This window comes from Eutrigla gurnardus, assembly GCF_963514095.1.
Source record: "Eutrigla gurnardus genome assembly, chromosome: 7".
NCBI lineage: Eukaryota > Metazoa > Chordata > Actinopteri > Perciformes > Triglidae > Eutrigla > Eutrigla gurnardus.
In genome coordinates, this window is record NC_139921.1 from 17,681,083 (window position 1) to 17,704,898 (window position 23,816).

At 42.1% G+C, this 23,816-nt stretch overlaps 1 protein-coding gene across 2 annotated transcripts; it reads right to left on the reverse strand.

Moving 5' to 3' along the window:
- Window positions 1–896: 896 nt before the first annotated feature.
- Window positions 897–23,797, reverse strand: tmem63c (transmembrane protein 63C). 2 transcript variants are annotated; one of them, XM_084013534.1, is made up of 23 exons: window positions 23,741–23,797; window positions 14,385–14,601; window positions 12,701–12,780; window positions 11,539–11,626; window positions 10,813–10,850; window positions 9,906–10,048; window positions 8,930–8,981; window positions 8,722–8,830; window positions 8,119–8,192; window positions 7,916–7,996; window positions 7,715–7,835; window positions 7,406–7,539; window positions 7,170–7,292; window positions 5,853–6,006; window positions 5,650–5,756; window positions 4,928–5,014; window positions 4,766–4,831; window positions 4,502–4,664; window positions 4,298–4,403; window positions 3,610–3,777; window positions 3,378–3,490; window positions 3,217–3,291; window positions 897–2,451 (listed from the first exon to the last, which is right to left on the reverse strand). In XM_084013534.1, the coding sequence occupies exons 2-23, from the start codon at window positions 14,583–14,585 to the stop codon at window positions 2,221–2,223; spliced, it is 2,514 nt and encodes an 837-aa protein (XP_083869660.1). In that variant the 5' UTR covers window positions 14,586–14,601; window positions 23,741–23,797; the 3' UTR covers window positions 897–2,220. The 2 variants fall into 2 exon arrangements, with proteins under 2 accessions (XP_083869660.1, XP_083869659.1); XM_084013533.1 differs by lacking the exon at window positions 23,741–23,797 and adding an exon at window positions 17,145–17,533.
- Between the last annotated feature and the right edge of the window lie 19 nt (window positions 23,798–23,816).

Here is a 23,816-nt window from a genome sequence, read left to right on the forward strand (position 1 = left end):
TAAACTGGTGGACGTGTCTGGAAAGCTAATGTACCTCCAAATAGACCAAGCCGACAGTATATGAACAGACATGACAGGCTACAATAAAACTACTTAAGAATGAAAATGGACAATCCCTCCTTGTATGGCCATTAGAGCCCAGAATACCCTAATACGTTTTATTTAGTATTTTTCAAAGGCAAGTAAGTTTAATGATCTGTGAAAGAAAACTTCTGGAAGAGAAACCCATTGGCAGAAATTTTGAGATGCTCTTTGATGTTTTTTTTTTTTTTGTTGTTGTCCCAAATAAATTTTACTTCATGATTCTCTGCATTGACCACTCTCTCTATCTGCTGCCAACTTTCATCCGTTTTATAGAACATGAAACGAGAGTTAGATTCCTTTTGAAATGGAGCAAACAGAATTAATCTTTTGCTTAATATGCCATCAATTCCATAAAAGTACAACAAATAAATGACTGAATGCAATGGCTCAGAAGAAGACATATTCAATGAAATGAACAAGAAACCAACAAAGACGCGCCTTAAAAAAGGCAACAGAACCTCTATGAAGTAAAGACACAGTGAGTTTGACAGTTCTTGACCTTGGAAAAGAAAGGTCCACTAACTTGCTTGTACCAGGACTTTTGATCATATGACATGGTCTTCATCACCAGAGCAAGATTGCTCCGTTGTCATTTATGTGTACACGTTGACCATTATAGTTTACTCTTAAAAGCCACAGAAAAAGCAAGTAAGTGGTCCTTGAGTAAAGATTGTTTTCTCAACAGCAGGAGAAAAGTCCTAAACCTGCAGAGATAGTGACCAGTTTGAACATCTACAGCTCCATGTCATCTAAAGAAACTATTTGTTACCTGTTGACTGTCAAATTAAAATCACTACTCGTTGTGTTCTTGAGTTCTTCAGTCCATGCAGCATCTTTCAGGCTATGCTGGATTGTCACACAAAAGTAAGTGTTTTTTTTTTTTTTTTCTTTCAAGGCACAGCAAGAGATGTGAATAACGAACAATCCATTTACATTCAGTTTCAGGAGAAACACGAAACACACAGCCTGACAATGAGAGTAGCACGCGTGAAACCTGACCTTGACTGCAAGGATAGAAATGCAAACCTCATTTATACAACATGCATTGGAGTATCACACAGAATACAAATAAAGAGCCATTATGTTAATGATAAATGTATGTAATTCAAATTAAAAAATAATAAAGTCCTTTCGGGATTTCAATATTGTTGTCCTACAATGAGAGAAAGTAGACTTCATGGCATATTTTTAATTTTTCTACAATTTAGTTACATGAGAAGGCCGATTGCCACACTTAGTCCTGGCAAGAAAGCAAACTGGCATATGCAAAATGTTCAACTATTTCTTTAAAAGGATTGGATACACAATCAAAACAGCACAGTAAAGGAATACTCTGATAAAGAAGGGACATCTCTGCAAACCCTTAAACCATCTCCAGCAGCTCCCAACCCCAAAGCACAATATCAATGACATTAAAAATACTGTAGCAAAAATAGCGACCTTAAATCGATAAAAGTGTACGACAAGCTTAAGGTACAGTCAAGCTGCGTGTGCCTCCTTCGGAGAGAGTGTACATATATTACAGTACATCTCTGAGTTACAATCAGCCCTCCGTCTGTCTGCTCTCTCACTGCAGATGGCTTCACAACTAGCTGCCCTCACCCTCAGCCTCCTTGAGCTGTGCTGCCGAGGAAACCAGATATCACCCGTGCCCAGACCACTCTGTCAGTCTGCCGGGGCAAGCCTGCTCACACCGCCCACACTGGTGGGAACATTCACCTCCACTTACGTCCAAGTGGCACAGCATGGACATCGCTGATAGCAACCCAAAGGCAACTCCAACCCCGGTCACATTCCTTACTTCCAAACCTGTTTTTAACTTGCAAATGAAGCCGTAGAAGAAGCTGGGACCCCTGTCACGGAGCATCCGGTAGTTTTACTGATATAATGTGTACATTTAGGTTTGTATCTTCTGTAGGGATTGACGTTTGTGTCAATGAGACAGGTTCAGGAGATGTTTACATGGTCCTGTATCCTTTTCATCTTCAGGTTTCTTCATGCTTTCTAACAAACCCAGTCTGGTCTGAGGCAGTTAAGTCGGCATCTGAGGTCAGAAGCGAAAATGCGGCATTACGGCATTTAGCAATCTGTGCTCCCCAGATGAAGGACACGTGGAATCAGCTTGGGGATTTAGTGTTACTGGAAGCCCACGGGGCTGTCCATAATCGGTCTGGAGCAGTAGGGGTCTGGGGGATCTTGGAGCTCAGTCTCATGCGTCTGGGCGTGGCCTTCCTCACACTCCTCTTCCTCCGCTGGGCCGTGCCCTGAACTCTGGGAGCTGGCCATGGCGCCATAGCTGTGGTGGGCCGGGGAGGGCATGGGAGTCAAAGCCAGCTCTGGCTCCAGCAGCACGGACGCCACAAACAGCTGAGGAGGGACGATCAACATAATGATGGTGTCACACAGTAAATCACAAGGGAGCATATGAGATGGAAGTATGATTTATGTTTTATAATCACCACACCAAGTTAAGATCAATTAAAAAAAATTGAGGGTTCATATCCTCCATCCAGTCTAATAAGAAGATTTTAAATCCAGTGTTTGAACTAAACACTTTGAAGGATCATTCAGGTAATGGTGCATGAAATATTCAGATATAAGTCAAAGTAGCAATACCACTCTGTAAAACATTCCATTACAATTAAAAGTCCTGCATTCAAAATCCCACCTTAATGAAAGTAAAGTTTTAAAAGCAAAAGTACATAAATGTATTAATTATTTAATATTATTGGATTATTACTATGTGTCAGTAGCATTTTACTGTTATAGTTGACTTATTTTGGTCATATATAATGTAATATACTTCATAAAATGATCAAATTGTTTGTATTCAAAATATTAAAGTGGCGTAAGTACAATAGTGTTCCTCTGTAGTAGGAATTTGTAGTATAAAAATGGCAATAATACTGCAATACTAATAAATATAGACGACTGAATACAGCTGGTTTTGCCCGTTTTAACCCATTTACATTTAACGCATCATAGTTAATAAGTGTGGTTTTGATGCCCATCCAAGACTTGATGTTTTGTTTATTGTCTTCTGGAGTATATTCTCTGACATCATTGCAGATAAATGCAACGCTGTTCAGCCGCTGACTCTCAAATATCAGATGTCTTTCCAGCAGCACTTACACTGGAAGCAGTGGTTGGTGTTACAGTAGTCCTGTCTCCATCAGTGAACGTCCCCTCTGCCGGCTGATCAGACATCTGAAACAAAGCAAATGCATACTATTCACTCCGTATTTGTGAGACTTCAGCTGAACTTAGCCTCTGTGAGTTGTGGCACGTCTGACCTGGTAGCTTGTTGACTTGTCCGGTTGCTTCTTAAGGCACAAGCAGAAGAGGGAAAAGGCAATACAGGAGAGCAGCGACACTAAGGTGAAGAGGGTGATGGGATGCACTGGACCTGTGACAGTTAAGGGGAGATTAGAAGAAAATGCATCATCGCAATGTCATAATGAACATTCACAAAACAATAGCAGCTCCAGAAACGATAACAGGATAGAAATGGAAGTGATAAGATACCTAGTCTGAGCATGGAGAAAAAGAGCAGCCAGAACATGCAGAGGATGGGAGCCAGGATGACCTGGCTGATGGCTGCTCTGTGGATCCGCTGGCTGAGTTTGGTGGGAACATATGCATAGTAGATGTTGTATCGGTCCACCATGTGCTTCAGGATCACGTAGATCAGACCTAGAGGGGCAGTGAAAATACATTAAAATATCTAAAACACTACAGCGTTCTGTGGGAAATGGACAGCAGCGCTTTGGCCTTCGGGTTTGGCAGATATCTTGTGTTGCTTCATTGTGGTTCCACCCAGTGGGGTTTATGTCAACCAACAAAATGATCTGCCCCGGCTCTGCCCCAGAAAAATGTCAATCTGCAGAAAGCAACACAGGTAAATTGCCCGGAACAGCGGTATGTATGAAAGGGCCTTTTTCGGATGGAGGAGCAAATAGAAGCTCGGTGAGCTCTGGGCAGAGACAGGAGCAGAGTGGGCGTCTGGCTTGCAACTCACTGTGTCTGGTTGTCTGGGACTACAGCAGCAAATTCACACAGTCTGCATCGGACTGGCAGGCAGAGGAGGAGAGAGAGGTTACAGCATGAGCGGAGACGACACATACACACACAACGCGACTGAGAGGGAAGGTGATGCGATGATGAAGGAGGACAGAAGAAGGAAGAAGGAAGAGGGTCATTGTATGTTGCTCACCGAAGGGCGTGATGATGGGACATGTGATGCTGTAGGTCATGCTGACTGCAAAGATACACATAGTCCAGGCGTACTCCAGGCCAAACTGGAACTCGTAGGCCTGGCTCTGCAGATGAAAACACAAACACAGCAGGGATGCATGTAAAACCAGAGCTCAAGCTAATCACGAACACACCGAGATACGCACAAAAAGGCTCGACTGACCCGTTTGACATGAATGCGCTCGGCCTGGGACTTGGCAAAGCAGAGGCGGAGGGCGTAGACCGTCAGTGCCGGAATACGAAGCAGCTCCATCGACGTGCCGATCAGACTCGACGTGATCACGTAGTTCACAAAGAATGCACCGTTGTCAGGTAGAAACACACACCTGTACCAAGAAAATAAAAGAGCCTGAATGTATGGCTGCAACTGAAACTGAGGCGTAGTACTCTTGGTACATTTTTATTTCAAATAAAAGAGTAATCTTACTGGAATTTGACCTCCTTCTCTTCCAAGAAGTTGACATCGAATAGCCATGTGAAGAACAGGTCCAGACTACAGACAGAATACAATTAAAATAAATGTATTTTTTTTATATAAAAGCAGAAGTTCTATGCTTGTTTTGTATGTGTAGATCTTCAGAAGGTGTACCTGGACAGGCCGAGAGACGGCAGGATGATGACCATGAAGACCAGCAGGAAAAAGCACTTGTGCATCGTTACTTGGTTCTCACCAGATCTGAGACATTAAATATATAACGTGAAATTGTGAGAACATCAATGCATATTTGGTCCTAAAACATATCCACCCTTCATAACAAGGAATTATAATGTGAAATAATGTAATGGAAGGTCAGCTGACTCTACATTTAAAGGACCGTCGGGTTCATTAGCATGAACCACGCTTTTCACTCCAGTAAACAGTCGATTTGCATTCGGTGCTTCGCACATCACGCCCGTGCAACACGTTTGTGGGGGTGGTTATGTAAAGGGAAGGGTGCTCATAGGTGCTGTGTGAGGTTGCCTCCTTATGCACAGTCGCACTGCTCCTCCTCCTGCTAGTCCCCATGTGCTGTTCCCCCTGTGCATGGTGACTACTGTGCATATCATTATCCTCACATGGAGATCTCTATGACAACCTGCCCAGAATAACAGTGCAGGGAGAGTGACAGAGAGAAGGAGGGAGAGAGAGTAAAAAAGAGCAACAGGGTGAAAAGGAAAAAAAATAATTGAGATGAAAAAAAAAAAAAAAGAAACGCTGAGATTGAGAGGAAGACTGTAGCCGACAAAAGAAGGGTCTATTTGAAGAACCAAAGGACAAGCATTCCCATTACAGAGGAGAGAGGAGAGTGGTGGCGGATGGCTGGTGAGTACCTGGTCCAGTGGGACTCAAAGAAAGCAGAGTAGTAGACGATGAAGGGTAGGAGCACGGAGAAGGCCCACAGCAGGAGGGTCGGGAAGAACTGGGTGATGACAGGGCTCTGGATTGGACAGCAAAAATGATTCATTGATGAGACTGAACTGAGATCAAATGCAGCATTCGAGTGGCACAATTCAACTCTATCTCAAATTCTGACCCGCAGACTGTCCACGGGCCTCGTGACGTTGAACTTGTCCATCGTGTTGACGATGATGGCGGGAGTGGTGAGGAAGAAGAGCAGAAGGAAGAGGAGGATGTTGAGGAGGACGCATCGGAGCCACCAGCGAGAGCCGCACACTGACAGGTTTTCCCTGGTGACAGGAGAAATAATGAGCCTCGACTCACCGTCATCCAGCAGGACGGACAGGACATTTAACACACCGCGCTCCCCTGACATGCCTGTACTGTGTATTGACAGAAGCCTGAAATAGCCTCATGTATGTGAGTTGGCGAGAGCGTGTCGGGAGCAGCACACTTAATGAAGGAACAAAAGTACCTGCTCAGCCCGCAACTCCTCCAGCCGTCTAGTTAGTGCAGGGAACAACAGTGCAGTCAACCAGGCGCCAAGTACAAGCAGTGAGTGCTACCATCGCTCTGGTTAATATCCCATACATATGCATCCCTCACTTGTTACATAATCTTGCAGGAACGGCTGCATTTGCTCTCAGAGACAAGAAACGTGCATTTTAGCTGATCCAATCACGGGAATGTGTTTGAGATGTGCTACACACAGGCGAATGCGTCGCAATTCATCTGGAATATTTCTGTTATTGTCATTTTCTTACACAGAGCTCGATGAGAAAAAAAGAGATAGAAATAATAATGTGAAGATACTCTCAAAAGGCTGAGGCGCAACATTTGCATAATGTAGCCTCTCGTCGAAATAAATAGACTCTTTGAGGTCTGTCATTACAAGCTAATGTTGCCTCGACAAACAAAATTACAGCCCACAAGAACATTGGTTTAAAGTCTAGCCGCCATCCAGAGGTTTCCAAAGATACCAAATATGTCAGGGTTAATTACAGGGAAATGTGTCAAAATGATGCGCACGGCTTGTAAAAGTGGATATTACATGCAAAATATGTGTATATGTGTGTTTGCTCCAGTTTTCTCCCACAGTCCACAGACATGCAGGTTTAGTTGCTTTGTTTTTATGTTTGGTCTGTTTTTATTCTTATTTTTCGTACATGTTACGTGTCCTGAAAGGCGCCCATAAATAAAATGTATTATAGTTAAGAGTTCATTTCCTGCTGTTTGTGTTAATGTGAGTGTGAATGGTTTTCTGTCATTGTAGCAATGCATGCTGGGAAAGGTTACAGCTCCCTGCAACCATACATATAATGATGGAAGGGTATCACCTCTTCTTTTAAATGCTATAAAAGGAATAGATGTCAATGTATAAAATGTTGACTTTGCCAATTAAGGGAAAATAAGGTTAAAAAACGATGTGAGGTCCGGTAATGTCAGTACTGACCAGATGATGTCACTGGGAGCGGGTGCATAGGTGACCCCCCATTTGTGGGACTGCACCACGGTGGTGATGCTGGACTGCTGGGGTCTGCGACGGCAGCGTACGCAACCGTAGTCCTTCACAATGCTGGAGAAGGAAACAAGATGCACAAAAGATGCAGAAAGGACTCCGTAATTGGGTTTATGCGACGAGAGGAGTCGACAGACATAAACTCTGGTGTCATGCTGACGTTTACTCACACAGCAGTCATCCTCTCATCGCGAAAAGTGACAAAGGCGATGCCGAGCCTCTTCATGGAGATGCGGTTCTTCTCAGCATTGAACTCATCTGTCATCTTTTCTTCCAACTCGCTGTAATACTGTTCTGCATCCACCTGCAGAAAGAAAACGTAGAGCACACATTGGCCCTCTCAGAGAGATCCCCAGATTTGCGGCGGCAGGATATCTGGTTGCTACCACTGGATAGCAGTGCCATCCAGTGGTAACACGGTTATGCTGCAAGTCGACATGGAGTCTCCTGCTAATCCACGTAGTCCTGAAAAAAAGTACCTTTTCAAAGCCGCAGACGTCGCAGCAGAATATCTGGGCACACGGGTGGGTCTTGATCATGATCTTCCCCTCCTTTTGGGCCATTGTGGCAAAATACAGCCTGCCTTTCATTGCCTTGCGTCTGCAAAACACAACATCCTCAGACCAGAGCCTCACACTGATCCCAAATGGTGTCGTTCCAGTCTGTAGACGCTACTGTACCTCTCTAAGTCCAGCCCCATCAGCTTGTGGACGTCGAAGCAGAAACGGATATCAGTGACGGTGCAGCTGGGGTAGGCCTCGCTAATAAAAGGAGCAAAAGGAGTTCATCATAATGAAGGCAATGATGTTGTACATTGACATGAATTAAACATAAGGTGAGGGTTTAACTTAACAAAAAGGAGAAGCAAACATGTGTAGCTTACTGGAAATGTTTGGTGATGAGTCCTGGGTCAGAGATCTCTCTTGGTATGGAGGTGATCATCAGTGTCCTGGCTACCTGCAACACATAATGAAACCATCGTCAGGAAGTTGCAACGATAAACTGCAACAACAACAACAACAAAATCCAAATCCCCATCTGATCAAATGATATCAGCCATGCTATCGAATTGCTAGTAGCGATGTGGCTCTTTGGATGCCATTGGTTCACTACTGTAGGTCAGACAGTCACATCAACTACATGATTCAATTTGCTTCATTCTCCCCAGAGGATGAATCCTACTGACTATGGTGATCCATTAATTTTTCCTCTAACAACCATCATAGTCTATTTTATGAGTTTGTGACATTCCTGCAAGCCTCAGCTGTATTTTCGATTCAGCCATAATTAGCATGCTAACACACTAGACTGACATGGACTTGATAAGATGGATATTTTAAATAGTTTAAATGAGTTCACCCCCAAAATTTGAAAACTGGTCAACTCACACCAACACAATCTAGATTGATAAACATCACTACAGGTGTGAGGGGAAACAGATGTTTCTGATTTGGGGGGTGAACTGTCCCTTCAAACAGCGTCAGACCTTCTCATCTTCTCTGTACTCCAGGCGTATCAGGTGGTGAGCCATACACAGCAACGTGATGATGAAGTACACCAGAGCCAATACGCTGTGTAGCCACAGGAAGCTGTCCCTAGGAGGCACAAAAAGGGTTTCAGCGACTATAGACAGACTCCAGTTTTTCATGGCCCTTTCATGAGCTTTGATGTCATTCATAAAGTGTGGCACTTACTTTGCGCTAACGTTAGCCAGTGTTGTCCTTCCAAAGTTTTCAGGACTGTCTCCTGTAGAGATAATGAAACGTGACAGAGAGCGAGACACTTTAATTTTCTAACGACTTGGAGGAAACCCCTCCTCTTTTGTCTGGAGGCTGAGGCAACACTGAAGCAATGTCACTATTTAGAGAATCGTGCTTTCCATTCAATTTAATGAACGTTCTCTCATCTCATTGACATTTCACACGAGATTCAAACATCGCAGTCATGCCTAACTCTGGCGTTTCAATTTGAGCACCCTCTGTTTGCTGTTACCATGGCAGCCCTGTTCGTTTACTTAATGGCTAGGGTGACAAACTGGGTCATCAGATGACAGCCAGCAGTAATAAAAACAGGTTCCTGTGGACGGCCCAGCTCCTCATAGCCCCCTTAATGGCTCCTGTCTTCATCCTGTAATAGAATGGCTTACTCAACACTTCCGAAAAAATAAGCACCAAACTGCCAAAGGCTTTCCTGCTGCAGCTGATCTCCCACACCATCCCACCCCTCACACCTACATGCGTACATTAAGAGGAAATGAAGCACCTTCTTTTCCTATAATCTTAGACTTGATGAATTACCACTAGTGTGCTAGCAACTCCCATGATGTGAAAGGTAGCCTTTGTGTATAGAAATAGGAGTGTTTCATAACCTTGTTGTATGGGTTAAATGCATTTATGCATTTTAAAGTGACATTTCGGGTTGATTTCAGCTTTGATCTAATTTCACGTATGCAATATATTGTGTGTGGGTTTTTTTTTAAACTCTAGCTTTAGGCTAAAGTTTCCGTTAATTTGACCAATACATCCTTTGGTACATATATGTGTGTGATTGTCTCTGTGTGGCCTGGCTTCTCTTCCTGTAAGTTGCCCACATGCCTCTCCTGAGGTTAAGGATATCCCTTGGCTTTTCAAACAGTCGACCCGCTAGACCATAATCTGGAGGCAAAAATACCTAGGAGGTTCCCAGAAAAGTTGACCGGCAGGATGATGGCCAAAGACAGCAGGCAAACCACTGTCATGAGCAGGATGATGTGGCGCTGGAAGGACAGGTACAAGACGGCGTCAACGCCGCATTTGCTACGGATCTCCTCATCCCTGCAGAAACAGACAGATGGGAAACTTTCAGAACGCCTTCATTCCTTATCCAAGAGATCCAAACACTCTATGCCACATGGCGACACGAGAGATGTTGCAAATTGTTCTTGAGCTACAATAATGACATTTTCACATATGCACATATGATGATAATCAGAGGCGTACAAATCTAGCACATGTATGGAGCTCTGTCTATTGTCAGGAGGACAAATGGGTCTACAGCTTATACCTCATCATGAGTCAAACTGTGGCACCATTACTTTGGTGCTAGAAGCTGTGGTCACCAGGCGAGAGGCTCAAGAAACCCAGTGTCATAAAATAGAACAAACAAAAAAAAAAGCATGAAAAAAAAAGAAGAAAAGAAGGGCAAGCTGGTCAAAAGGCGGCCCACACATTGCGAACTCTCAGGGTGGGTTTGCACTTTCCCAGGGTGAGCCACTGGCACGGGAGCTAAAAACAGAAGCACCCAAAGTCTACCATAATACTATGGAAACCATGGGCACTCCGGGAATTGCCTTTTTCTACAGGCCTAAATCTGTTGTGTGTAGTCAGACTGGTGCAAGAGCAAGTATTCAACGGGAAACCACCAGCGGTCGTGTGAGCCCAGACTCGTTTGTTGTTGCTGCTAAATGACATATAACAAGAGAGTTTTTACATTGGCCAGTGACATCAGCTTTGAAGACTGAGGGCCAATAAAAGGATGGAAGCTGGGATGAGAGAAGGGTGAAAAAATAATTACAAGGGCAACTGCTTTGTGTACTTACTTCATATGGTAAAGTGAGGAGAGCCACGAGCAGAAGCCCTGAAAGGAGAATCATAAAACATCCAATGGATTAGTTTTTTAAAGATAATAGATGACATATGCATGAAAGTCTGAGCACACCACGTCTGGCCGCTTGCATGCTTCCACTATTTGCATCGTAATAAGGTCTGCAGAGTGACACAAAGGGAGAGATTTAATAGGTCTAGCCTGGAGCAGTAACTACTTTACTGCAGCCTCAGCTTTGAGTAGGCACAGAGGGCGATGACTCCAGTCTGACTCTTTGTCTTACACCGTTATAAACAGGCAGGCGGTGACCTCAGTCTATCACACAGGTGTCATGGAGTCACACATGAGCCAAACTTTCCTCTAACAACAGTTGAGGCAATGTCATCTTAAGTGGACTCGATAATAAAAGTGCAACATGCTAATGCCGGTTCCTGTGCAGACAACTCATATTTTAGTTGTAACCATGACAACCAAGATTTTAATCATGAGTGGCATTGCAGACTTATTAATTGCATGTTTTACCAGCATGAATACTGTATGCGCACTGTATTTTTCGCTGTACAAAACACTTTTGTTACACCCTTAGAACATGAAATGTGTTTTCTTGAGAAATGTGTCTAGATGTTAAAGATGAAATCCACAGCGCAGTTTTAATTGATCCAAAATGTAATGCTTTAAAGAGCTGATGAAAAACTAAAAAAAACAACAACAAAAAACTCACCATGTCTTTGCTCTCAGAGTCCGAGGGGCTTGACTCCGACGGAGTCTTCTCTTTCTCACTTGGTTCTCCATAAAACAGGGATGTGAGACTGAATTGGAAAGACAAGTAGAACACAGAAATAGCAGAATCATAATATTCATTGTGACACAACCTCATCAATACATCCTATATGTAATCTTCTTTATGTATACACACATATAAAAAAACATATTCAGCATGGTCTAATCTAAAAATGCCAGTGTGATGATTGAATTTGTGGCTATTTCTCTCTGGGCCATGACAGTTCAACAGTGTGTCAAATTAAGCAGCATAAATGAATTAGTGGACCGCTTGGAAAAACACACAGATGCTGCTTGCCCTTGGGTGCTATGAAGCCACTGCCGGTCAGGCAGAACGAATCAAGCCTGCACTTCACTGGAGAGGAGACTCAGGTCAAGCAGAGGAAAACGGCTGCAGACCCATGTCTCATTTTGTATCCTTAAAATGTATCTGGGAATCGATTCCTTGTTAAAAGGATGAGTCTGCTCACATCGTATTGTTTTTTTCTTACTGTCAACAAATCTATATCTAAAGAAAAGAACAAAAACAACAGGGAATCATATCCTATCATAAGTATCGTCTCTGTAGCCAAAATAGTTCCTCACGCATTTTTACTTGTGTTTGAGAAATATTTGTTTAAAAAAAAACTGAAACTTGACCTGATAACCTGATAAACTTGTCCTTGAAATTGCATATTTCTGTGGGGATTTGTTGCTTTCTATGTTTAATATTGCTGTAAATGGAGCATTTTATGGTTTTATTACATTCGGTTCATTTTAAAGATTGAGAAGCATCTCCATCAAAACCACATGAACCATTAAGCTGTTTATGTGTTTATCTGAACGGTATTGATATCTTTTTTTTTTACTGTCAATATAAAATGCATGAACAATTGCCACTGTTGCAGTTATCACTCCAATGACAACACATGATTGAGGGAGGCAAAGGCAGAGTAGCTCTTTGCAGCAATTTCCCTCATACCATTTATACCCAGCAGAGGGAGCTGGAGGCCTGAGGATCAGGATTCAGGAGTGGTTCCACAGAGAATTATATCTCCATTTTAAATGTTATCATGGCTCACAAACCAGAAATGTATCAGATATGTATAGTGTGATGTATCCACCTGTCATTCTCCATTAGCAGAGCCAGGCGGCCATAGTCCCACGCTGCCTTCCTCAGACAGGAGAAGATGAGCAACAGGAACTGTAACACGGAATGGCAACATGAGAATGTGAATCAAACAAAAACATCCGGGGCAATCTGCTTTTCCAAATCCTTTTCATAAAAGAACTAAACATAGGTTCAAAATGCAGCACCACTAATGAGATATTGTCTTTCTTCAGAGGGGTACGTGGTTGTCTTGGAAACTAGGCAGGTTGGTATACTAATGCAAGAGTGGCCAATAGCAAGAATAAACATGAAGCTACAAATAGAAAAGCTAAGTGTAGCATCACAATGAAGGGAAAAAAGCCAATTCAATGACATATCATTGTATACAATAGGACTCATGCTGAACAGCCCTGTTTCAATATAAAGAGCATATCTTGATGGATGACAAATGCAAATCAAGTAAAAGGGATGTGATTTTAATCTCAGCATTAAACCATTAACTGATTTAAGTTAAGAAGACATTCAGTGTTTTAGACGTGGTCTAGTGAGCAGAGATTCATATAATAATAATAAGGAAATAGCTACCATAAATGATTCATTCTTAAGTCAGAGCCACGCATACAACCGGGGAGGCCTTGACTAAGGCTTGGAGCAGAATACTGAGTGCATGTTCACATTAACAGTCAGATTCAAAACTCCTTTAAATAAGAATCTCTCCATTATCTGGCTCTTGTCCTGGTGTTTGTCTCTCCTCTGTTGTATTTGTGTGTTCGTTCTTGATGTGTCCTCTCCTTTAAGTTCCTATACGTGACTTATTATCATCATGATGGAGCTGATGTCGAGGCGTGCCTCTTGCCTTTCGGGGGGGGGGGGGGTGCGCTTTGACTCATGCTTGTCATTAAGAGATAGCACTCGGTCCGTGTTGTCTTGACAACCAGGCAGCGATAAAATGACCCAATTAAAACAGGGAGGTGGCAGATTAAGAGTGATATCAGTGCAGAGATCAAGCTCCACAAGATGTGACAGCCTATTATTATCTGGAGACAGGAGGACGCATATGAATCTATGTTTGTGAATAGTGTGAACGCTGCATTACACTATGTGTGATGACAATTCTAGGATGCATATTGACGACATTTACTCGGTCAAGTTAAGAGAAATGTATGGTTTCACACTTATGTTTAGATTTTTTAATACATTGTCACATTATTCATTATTTTTTTTAAAGTAATTTCCATTTATTTATTTATCTATTTTTAAGCAAAGATTCATTTTTTACGATTTCACAAATGTAAAAGTGCTCTGGTTCTCTTAGTCTTCTATGATCGTACACCACTTGTATTTCGGTTTTGCACTGTTGGTTGGACCTTTTAAGACATCCCCATGGGCTTTGTGAAGTCGTGATGGACATTTTTTGCTATTTGCTGACATTCTATACAACAAAACAATGCTCAAGAAAGTAATCAATAGATAAAATATATTTAAAAAAGTTTAATTGCAGCCATTATTCTAACATCCCTATATTTGCATATATTTAATGAACTAAAATTCAGCTGCACGCTCCTGCACTGAAAGTGGGATAAAAAATAAAACGGCCAAATGACATTTTGAAATCATAATTTCAAACAAATGTTAATTGACCGTGGCTTTTTTTGAGTTAATCGTAAATGTTTGGGTGCGTGGGTGTGAATCTGTACCATCCAGAGCACGACGTTGATGGCGAGGACCGTGGGCACCCCTCCAAACGGCAGACCCTGGAGGACGCTGCTGCGGGAGTGCGAGCGGTAGCATCTCTCTGCAGTGCTGTTTTCTTCCCCAAAAGAGTCCAGGAAGTTCAGAACATCCAGCTCCATAGCGCCCCCCTCCGCTCCTGTCGCAAACCGCTCAGACTGTGCCATCAGCACTGGACCATGCCTTGAGGGACGGACAGAGAAATGAAGAAAGAGACCATGAGCCAAGCTGTTGGACTGAACGTTCATCTCTTTTTTACAACCTTGATACCCACCTGTTGCACCTCTCATGCTTGGGCTTTCGTAGTGTGATCACATTGGGTTAACTGATAATTACTACAATGTCTCTATTAATCCAGTGATTGTATTTTAAGATTGAAGTGACCATTTTGCTTTAACTTTAGCTAAACAGCAGCCGCTGCAGCTACAAATTACAATTTATAAGTAATGCTAAATACTAACCTACTAAAACAATAAGAACAAGAGGAGAAAAGTCAGTAAACTGAATCTGAAATATGGATTTTATAATAACATCCTTTCAAATTTGCTAACATTAGCCACCATAACATGTGTACATACCAAACCTTGTAAGGCTGTAGCAGAAACCCCCCCGAAGGTATTCAATTGATAAAGAATGTTTTATTTATTCTCTCAAAAGTTGTATAGCTTCGCTTTAAGCAGGAGATTTAGGTCTAAATCCTGTTATCTGTTGCCATAGTGCCCATCTTTCCAATACCTACTAAACAAGATAGATAGAAAGATATAGATAGATATTTTATTTGTCATTGTATAGCAAGGTACAATTTCACTCCAAAGCAGCGATAAAAGACTCTAAAAGATGCACATGTACACATGTCAATAAATAGCAGTAAGAAATAAATAACAATAATAAAATACGTAGATATGACAAACATGGAACGCTGGAAATTAGTAATGAAACTGTGATTTAATGGTTGTTTTTTTAAGAAACATTTCGATTGCCTCTCAGTGGCTCTCAACATGGCGGCAGCTGAGCCGGCGGCTCGCAGCTAACGACACTAACGGTGCAACTATGGCAAAAGTGCTCATACACGAATATGCACTAAGAGCATGCTGACAGAGGAGTCCAGCATGTCAACAAGTTGTTGCAATATTAATTATATTATATATATATTATAATGATTATATTACATATATTATTGACCACGTTTCTTTCTCTATCCGACTAATGGACGTGGAGACGTCATAAGAAAGCGACAAGCCGATTGGATGATACAGGCTGTTTGAAAAGCCATAACAACATACAAGACGATGCCAACGAGCTCATTCAACCGTGTAGACACGAGCACATTTCTGTTGTGAGAAGTCAGTCCAACAGTACAATAGTAAGAGCTTAAACTGTTTACTCCACTGCGACTCTGAACAGCTTGTTGAGGATTGGCGGATTCTGTGTCTTTCCCCCGTCTATAGGAGCATGCACAGGATATGATCATTCACACTGCCATGGCCACAGATTGGAGGCTTGAACCATCTGTCCTCCAGCAGCACACACACTCTCCACACTTCCGATCAATACCCTCCCGACTCCCAGCTGCTCGGCTTGTGTACGCTCCTCAGTGGATAAACAGTCTGAGGAAATGGAGCAGCAACAGAGTGCTGACAAAGCTTTACATCATAAAGTGATTTCACTTGAGACACCATCATTGTACACAGTAGTGAACACAACCCTCTGCTTTCTATCGCTCACAAGAGCTGTGGAATAACGCACGATTGAAGTGGATAAAAGGGAGAGGAAGCTGAAGGTCCCCAAACTGGTTCACATTACTGAACCCAACCTCTGTGGGATTTACCACTGCACCAATGATGTCACTTCCTGAGAAGCTCCATCACAGTTTTGGGAAGCGTTTGCTAAGCAGCACTTATTGTTATTAACAGAAGCCACGGCAGTACGTGTGGTGTAGGAGGGCCAGCTGATCGATGGCAGTGCTGCTGGACTGCTGTTTATCACAGTGTCAGCTGGGTCTGGAGACACGTGGAGACGTTTGGACAAGAATATAATGCTAATTATCTAATAATAATAATATAAAAATACAACCCAGTTATCTTTCAGCAACCCTTTCTGCACCACTGTAGCCTCTTTCTTACTTCCTGTTGTGAAACTGTATAGCTTGAGTCAATATTTGGATTACTGTCAGCATCACACAACATCTGAGCCTCCCTGTGGAAACAACTGGGGAGGAGATCTCCTGAGGATAGACCACACAGCAAATGCAGGGCTGTGTTTCCACAGAAGCCAATGAACACTTTCTCTCTCTCTGCCATATCAATACACACAGAAGGATCATTTTACAACCAAGAGTGGATTAATAAACACTTACAGTACAAGGAGAGCGCATTCAGTTCTCTGAGAAAAATATTTCAGAATTTTAACATGTTTAGTGCCATTTTTCCAAACAAACTGACTGATTTAGAGGAGATTATGAAGTTGTGGGATCAATAGAACATAAATCAACCAAAGCATCCAGACTGAGTCTTGGTAGTTTCCTATTTAGATAGAAAGGCACTATTTGTGATAATCCAATGGTGATACTGTTTGCAGCATTTGCCTGTTGTTTAGTCATCATGGTGAAAAGCCTGAAATCGAGAAGGAAAACAGTTAAATGTGCCTTTTGTTACGCTCCTGTGATGAGCTAATGGTAGCAAACAAATCAAGCAGCATCTTCTTCATGCATCGGACGAGTCACTCACTTTGAACGCTGCCTGCCGCTGATGCTGAACAGCCAAACTCTCTGCCTCCTCTCCACCTCCAGAACAGGACAGGATGCCGAAGGACACAGGCTGACTATGGTGCGGATTCACACAACATTTGGACAAACGTCACCGCATGACTCAGCAGTTTAACCACAAGACTCCATGGATAATGTTTCTGTCTCACCCCTCGACACAAACACTCAGACACGTTCACAGTTATCCTATCGTATCCACTTCTTCTCCAGCGTATCAAACTCGCACGAGACGTCTTTCTAATCCTTTCCCTCTGCTCATTTCTCTCCTCCTCATCCCTGACTCAAGCTGCCAAGCCAACGCCGCAGATTACAAACTGATGTTTGGCTTGGGTGGCAACATTATTCCTCCTGCTGGCAACGTGAGTGAAATCTTTTCTCCGCTGCTCAGTTGGACTATTATGGTCGCAGATGCTGAAGCCAATACATGAGCCGCGAGCTGCTGATGACAGTATACCTGATTTTGAGTCAGAGAAGCAGAAAGAGAGGAGAAACGCTAGCTCAGGTCAGCTAATCAGCTCATTGCACCAGAAAAAGAAAACAGCTGAGGTATCTGTGTGTGTGTGTGTGTGTGTGTGTGTGTGTGAGAGAGAGAAAGGGGGGGGGTGTATTGTTTAAAAGCACAATTATTTTTTGGTGGTGTATTATATTTAATAAAATATAAAGACAAACAAAGAGACTACAAGCTATTAGTTCTATAACGCTGACTTTGAGCTTAATGATAAAAATCCTCCGGGGATTCTGTTTTTTATATTGTCATACCAATGACTCCTCACTGAAATACGGTGTCCCTCAGGGGACAATAAAGTATCCTAACCTATTAATGTCTTTTAAAGAAACAAACATGACAATCCATTCTGTGTTGAGATATTTTAGTCAAAGTGGTGGACTGACCAGCAGCGTCTTACAGGACTCACAACATTGGGAGGCGGTTGTTGTGTGCAAGATATTCCCTGCCAAGATTCAAACCTAATGTGTTGTCATCCACTACTCACTTTTACGATCCATTAAATCACTTTACCAGATCCCTCAAAGAGTGCTCTGTCATGCTGAAATGAGGATGAGGAACCCCCCCTTTTTCCTTCCATCATCAAACATTCAATTGGATCAAGATTCACAACCTGCCTGAAGGGATGAGAGAAATGGCCTTGTTTTGCCACAGAGATGAACCATAAATAAAATCTGAACTTGTGATGGCTTCCAAACCTCTGCACAGTATCAGCTTGCAGCTACTGGGAGATGCAAGACTACCCCCGAGGAGAACTTGCAATCACCATAAATAAAGGAATAATGGCTGCAGAGCTATTCGTCTCCTCTTGACTATAGCCTTGTTAAACATGCCGTTTCCCCGCCTGCCACAACACCTGCATGAACGGGAGAGGTTTGACATTTCCCTGTCAACATCCTCATTTGCCAGAGCTGGTAGAATATTCATGAGTGATTTTTTTTTTGCTGTGCTCTGCATGTTAATCTAAAACTGAGCCCCTGGTTATGGAAATCCTGGTGTTAAAAGGTGTTCTGCTAAAACAATCTTCCTCTAATGAAGTGTTAACAAGCCAATGAAACATGAGCTATGACACGAGATGACAAGTGGTGGAAGCTGATTTGTCAGAGTACCTCTCGCTTGCAGGATACTGGGAGGCATAGGAGCATAATAAAAAGTCCCCAGTGGGTGAAATGAATAATGTAAATACATCCTGACTTAGAGAAGGTCAGATTTAAAGCAAACAACTGACTGTTTACACATCCAGCAGGTGCTTCCATCATCATCGCTCACTTTAAACCATGTTTCTGGCAAATCTATTCTTCACCCTCCTTATAACTCTGTTTTGGTCTCCACCAACGTCTGAGGGTAACATCTCTCTCGATCGCTCTCCCTTTCGGTCCCTAATGTTCTATTTAATTCACCGTCTCGTCACTAACTTTGACTGCCTGCAGTTTGTACCTGGGCAGGTACTTTGGATTTTAGGTGATTTTCTCATTGGGAGATTATATATTATTGTGTCTACCCCAGTAGTTTTCCATCAACACACCAAATACCCCCTGTAGTGGATTCTTTCCTGCATCTCATAGATAAGCTGAACGGACAAGAGGCTGATTCATGTTTTAATCATTTCTTATCACACCAGAGTTGACAGCGAAAATGCAAGATCACACGAGGGGTTTTCCCTTTATTAGAACTGAGGAGCCAAAATCATGAAAATCAGCCCCAGTTTGTGGAAACACGTATCCACCTACTTTTTATTGTTTATTTTTGGGATGCTTTAATGGTGATGCCATGTGTGAGTGCATCTTATCTTCAACCTCACAGGAGTTACAGGCCTTTTGGTTGGAGTGTAGTGTTGGGGTTGTGGATGGGCAACCCTCGTCAGGGAGGGGGCGGAGAGTTTAGCACAATCTGCTCAGTGGGGGAGAAAGGAGGCTTTATTCTTTTCATACCTCACACACACACACACACACACACACACACACACACACACACACACACACACACACACACACACACACACACACACACACTCTCTCTCTCTGTCACTCTCTATCATACAACACACAAACACAGATCACCAAGGTGTGTCTGCTCAGAGCACACAGTGAAGCCATCATCCCCCACCCAGCCTCTTTCTGAAGGCTGAATGAGCCGTAGCACGACTGGAGTTGTGACTGAACATATGGGCCGTGATCAACAAACCAAACACCTGCTCCCCGGCTGGCTGCACGTGCTCAGTAGCGCCCCCAGGGGGTCGCTGTGTGCCCGCCCTGCTGCCGCTGTGTGGACAGGGCCGTTCCTCATTAGGACCCATCTGACATCAGTGATGTCTTCATCTTAACCTTATTAGGAGCACACAATCAAACTACAATATGCCTCAACATACTGACATGATGTCAATCATGCATTTCATTTAAAAAAGCCTTAAGGACATTGTAGTTGCTTTTTTAAATCGATGCTGCTTCACAATAACGTTCATCACCTTCTTAATATTGCACTACTGCCAATCATATTTAGAAGCCCTTAGTGTCCATTCATCTTCAGTATGAAATTAAATGAACTTCAAGCCTTGAAGTGAATGCATTTGTTGTCAAACTTGCATCATAATTGTGTGGTGATGCAGTTTCCTGCATCTCAGATTTGAAAGACAGTTGGTGAGCAGACCTCACAACGCAGAATATGTCAAAATCTATATTATTCTTTTCCCAACATCTATGTCTGTTTATCGTTTTTCTTCTCAATTAAAGGTCAGTTTACCAGAGCATGACAATGCAAGTTTCTATAAGCTGTATCAAATGAAATAAATCGCAGACAAATAATGTTTGGAGGATAGAAAATCACTCTAAACATGGTCAAAGCTGAAACTTTATCATTTTAATTAACATGTGACAATTTGATTTACATTCATAAGTAATCCTTTCATTTATAAAATAGTGAAACTGTTTATAACAAGTACCTAGAGCCCATGTTTGAATATCTAATACAATAATAATATAATATTTAAGAAGGCTAAAAAATCCAGAACAATTGATCGATTTGCAAGGAAGCTGTTGTCTCTGTCATTTAATTAATCAATTGACTGATTGTTTCAGTTATCATGACGCATATATGTCATTTATAGTAAATGGATAAAAACAATAAAAGCTGAATCCCAGTCAACCAAAAGAAAAAGTCTACTCATATCACATCCCGGAAGTCTTCAGCATCCTTAACATACAGTATGACAAGCGAGAGCATACGACATCGGCTTATGACTGTGAATATCTCATGTTGCTTCCTTGTGTTATAGGACGCTTATAGCAGCGCGATCTTTGTTTTACAGTAACACTGCTGCCTGCGTCAGTATCACTGTGATGGCCCCCTGTGGAATAGAAGGGAAGTTCACAGCAGGAATCTCAAATAGCAGTGAGCCTACACTCAACTGAAGACATCAGAAGAACAAAGCCCAGCCTATACATGGTACATAACTGCTGTGGTTAGATGGCAGGTGGAATACAATGGAATTAGCTGCTATTTTGTTTTTGTTTGACTTTCGCCAAAGGGTTTCCTAATATTTGTATTCATGCAGAGCAGCGCTATGATATATGATATATGAGGCTGGGGTGACGACTCACAGAAGTACATCTCTTTTATGATGCAATCTGGGATTTATACGACATACACCTGCAACACACATCTCACTGCCATCACCACCATCATCACAGTGGGCAGGAGAGGAAAGTACACAAGAGTGCAATCTGTTAACAGCGTGGGTAGATTCTCAGATTCTCAGTCTTTGCTCAAGTGCAGAGCTCACTCTCTTTGATAACTGTATTCAAAGCAAGATAATATATATATATTAATAGTATCCTCCTGTAGTTAGGTTGTGTATCACTCTTAGTATTGCAATGTAAAATTTCATAAACCATGACAGAAGATGTGATCAATTTTGGCCACTCTTATGTATTACATGTAAATGTAAATGAACACCGCTAGCTTATAATAACTGGAACAAAAGGTGACAAAAGATACTAAAAACAGTATATAAATACTTCCTAGAAGAAAGAGTACTGTGTTGAGCTAAACAGACTAACACGTCTACTTTCAAAAAACATTTGAGTCAAAAGTGATTTTTAATGTAACTAAAATCTGGTTTGATGTTTGTTGTTCCTGGAGCTTTGACCTGTAGGGGGCGTTATACATATTCACAGTGTTTTGTCTGCAACTTTCACTCTTTCTAGTGAGGCTGAGCAGATTATGTGATTCTGAGGCTTGGCACTATGCGGATAAAACCCTCAAAGGATATTTGTGCACCCACGCCACTGTTTTTACGGTTTGCAGCTGGAGCTGTCCACCTTACAAGGTGCTGAAACAAACACAGACTAAAACAAACAAACCAGGTAAAGAAGGAGGCTTAGACATTATCCTCACATTCTGTCGTCTGTCTGTTCAGCAGCTGTTTGATGCTGAATTAGTACACGATATCTATACCGCACAATGTTCAATCTCAGGTTAGAGTATCCTGAAATATTAATGTCTGTGTGATACTTAAAGATGACCAGCATTCAATTGCTCTCTATTCTTGGGAGCCTTACTGTGCACTCTTCCTTTTGAAGTGTGGGATCAAAATTTAAAGTGACAGCGCGCTGAAAATCTTTTGATTCCGCTCAATATAGGGGAACGTCATTGTTGTCATAGACCATGTCAGGCATTAAAACATGAAGAAATATTACGCTTCAGCCACTGACTGAACAAGACATTCAAATTAGAGAATAAGAGTATAGTCATAAATACCTGAGTCATCTGCACTTTTAATAAAATGCATCAATATACAGTATAATAGTATTATCAAACACTCACCACCAGTTTGATTTAAAGGGTGTGATCATCTTGATCATTAGTACAGTAAAGTAACATTTCAAAACTACAGGGAGTGGTGTGTCCCCAAATATCCTCATAACAACTCTGTTTATGAAAAAAAAAAACATTAATGGGAACCTTGGAACACGACAGCTCTCTCTAATTAATGAACACTAATTACCATCATCACAATCATCCATCCTCAGATGCAATGAGCGGCGTATGGACCTCATTAAAATCCACTTAAGTTCATTATATTTCTTTCAATTAAAACAATAAGACATATTTCTACATGGAATTATATTTTTCTTAAACTCAATCTCACTTTATGGCATGATATATTCTTCAGGATGCTACCATGAAAATGTTCTATGCGCAGACGACCCACTTAAATGCCAAAAACCCATTAAAAGGCATCTTAAAGTTGTTGCATACAATAGAATCTGACTAGGCTTTAAAAATGACAAGACTACAAATACAACATTCAATCAAAACGGGTATACATGCATCATATTACTATATAAAAACAACTATGACCTCAGTTTACCTCAGGAATATCTTCAAAACGCTATTTTAGGGCCAGAAAGACAGTGTTAAAACCGGTTAGTTAAAAACTCAATATGCAGTAGAGGTAGCATTGATTCAACAGGTCAAAGGACTTGATCAATAAAGGCTTTGTGTCTGTGTAAACCCAACAGACCAACAACCGGCTACAGCAGAGAGGGGGGCAGGGTCACAGCGTGGCTAAAGAGCCCCTCGGCTATGTTTTATTATGTGTATTCTATCTGGAGTGAGTGATGCTCGTTGAAGGTCTCCCTCCCAACCATGAGGAACAACGGCGTTGTAGTGAGAAGGTGGGTTAGGGTGTAATAGTCTGACACGTTGCCAGAAACATCTCCATCTAACCAACAACAACAACAACACTATGCCATGACGCAGGGAGCGTTTGAGCGTTTATTTAGTCGTTTGGACTCGTTTCTAAAATAATAAAAATGCATAAATTGAATGAAAAGGTGTCTCTCTTTCATAGCAGACATTTCGCTCGCTTACTGCAGCACTCACAACAGTCTGCACACCTCCCTCTCCTCCTCCTCCTCCTCTTCCTCCTCCTCCTCCTCCAGCTCTGTAACTTGATGAAAACCATTGCGCCATAAATAGCGCCATAAACACCTCGAGCACACTTTAAGACCACCACGCGGTCTTAAGACTTTTAAAACATTCCCATCGCTCACCTCAGAAAGCCTCCAGATCGCTGGCGTCTTGTGTTGATGGGGTGCGCTGTGGGCTTTTTTTTTTTTTTTTTCCTCC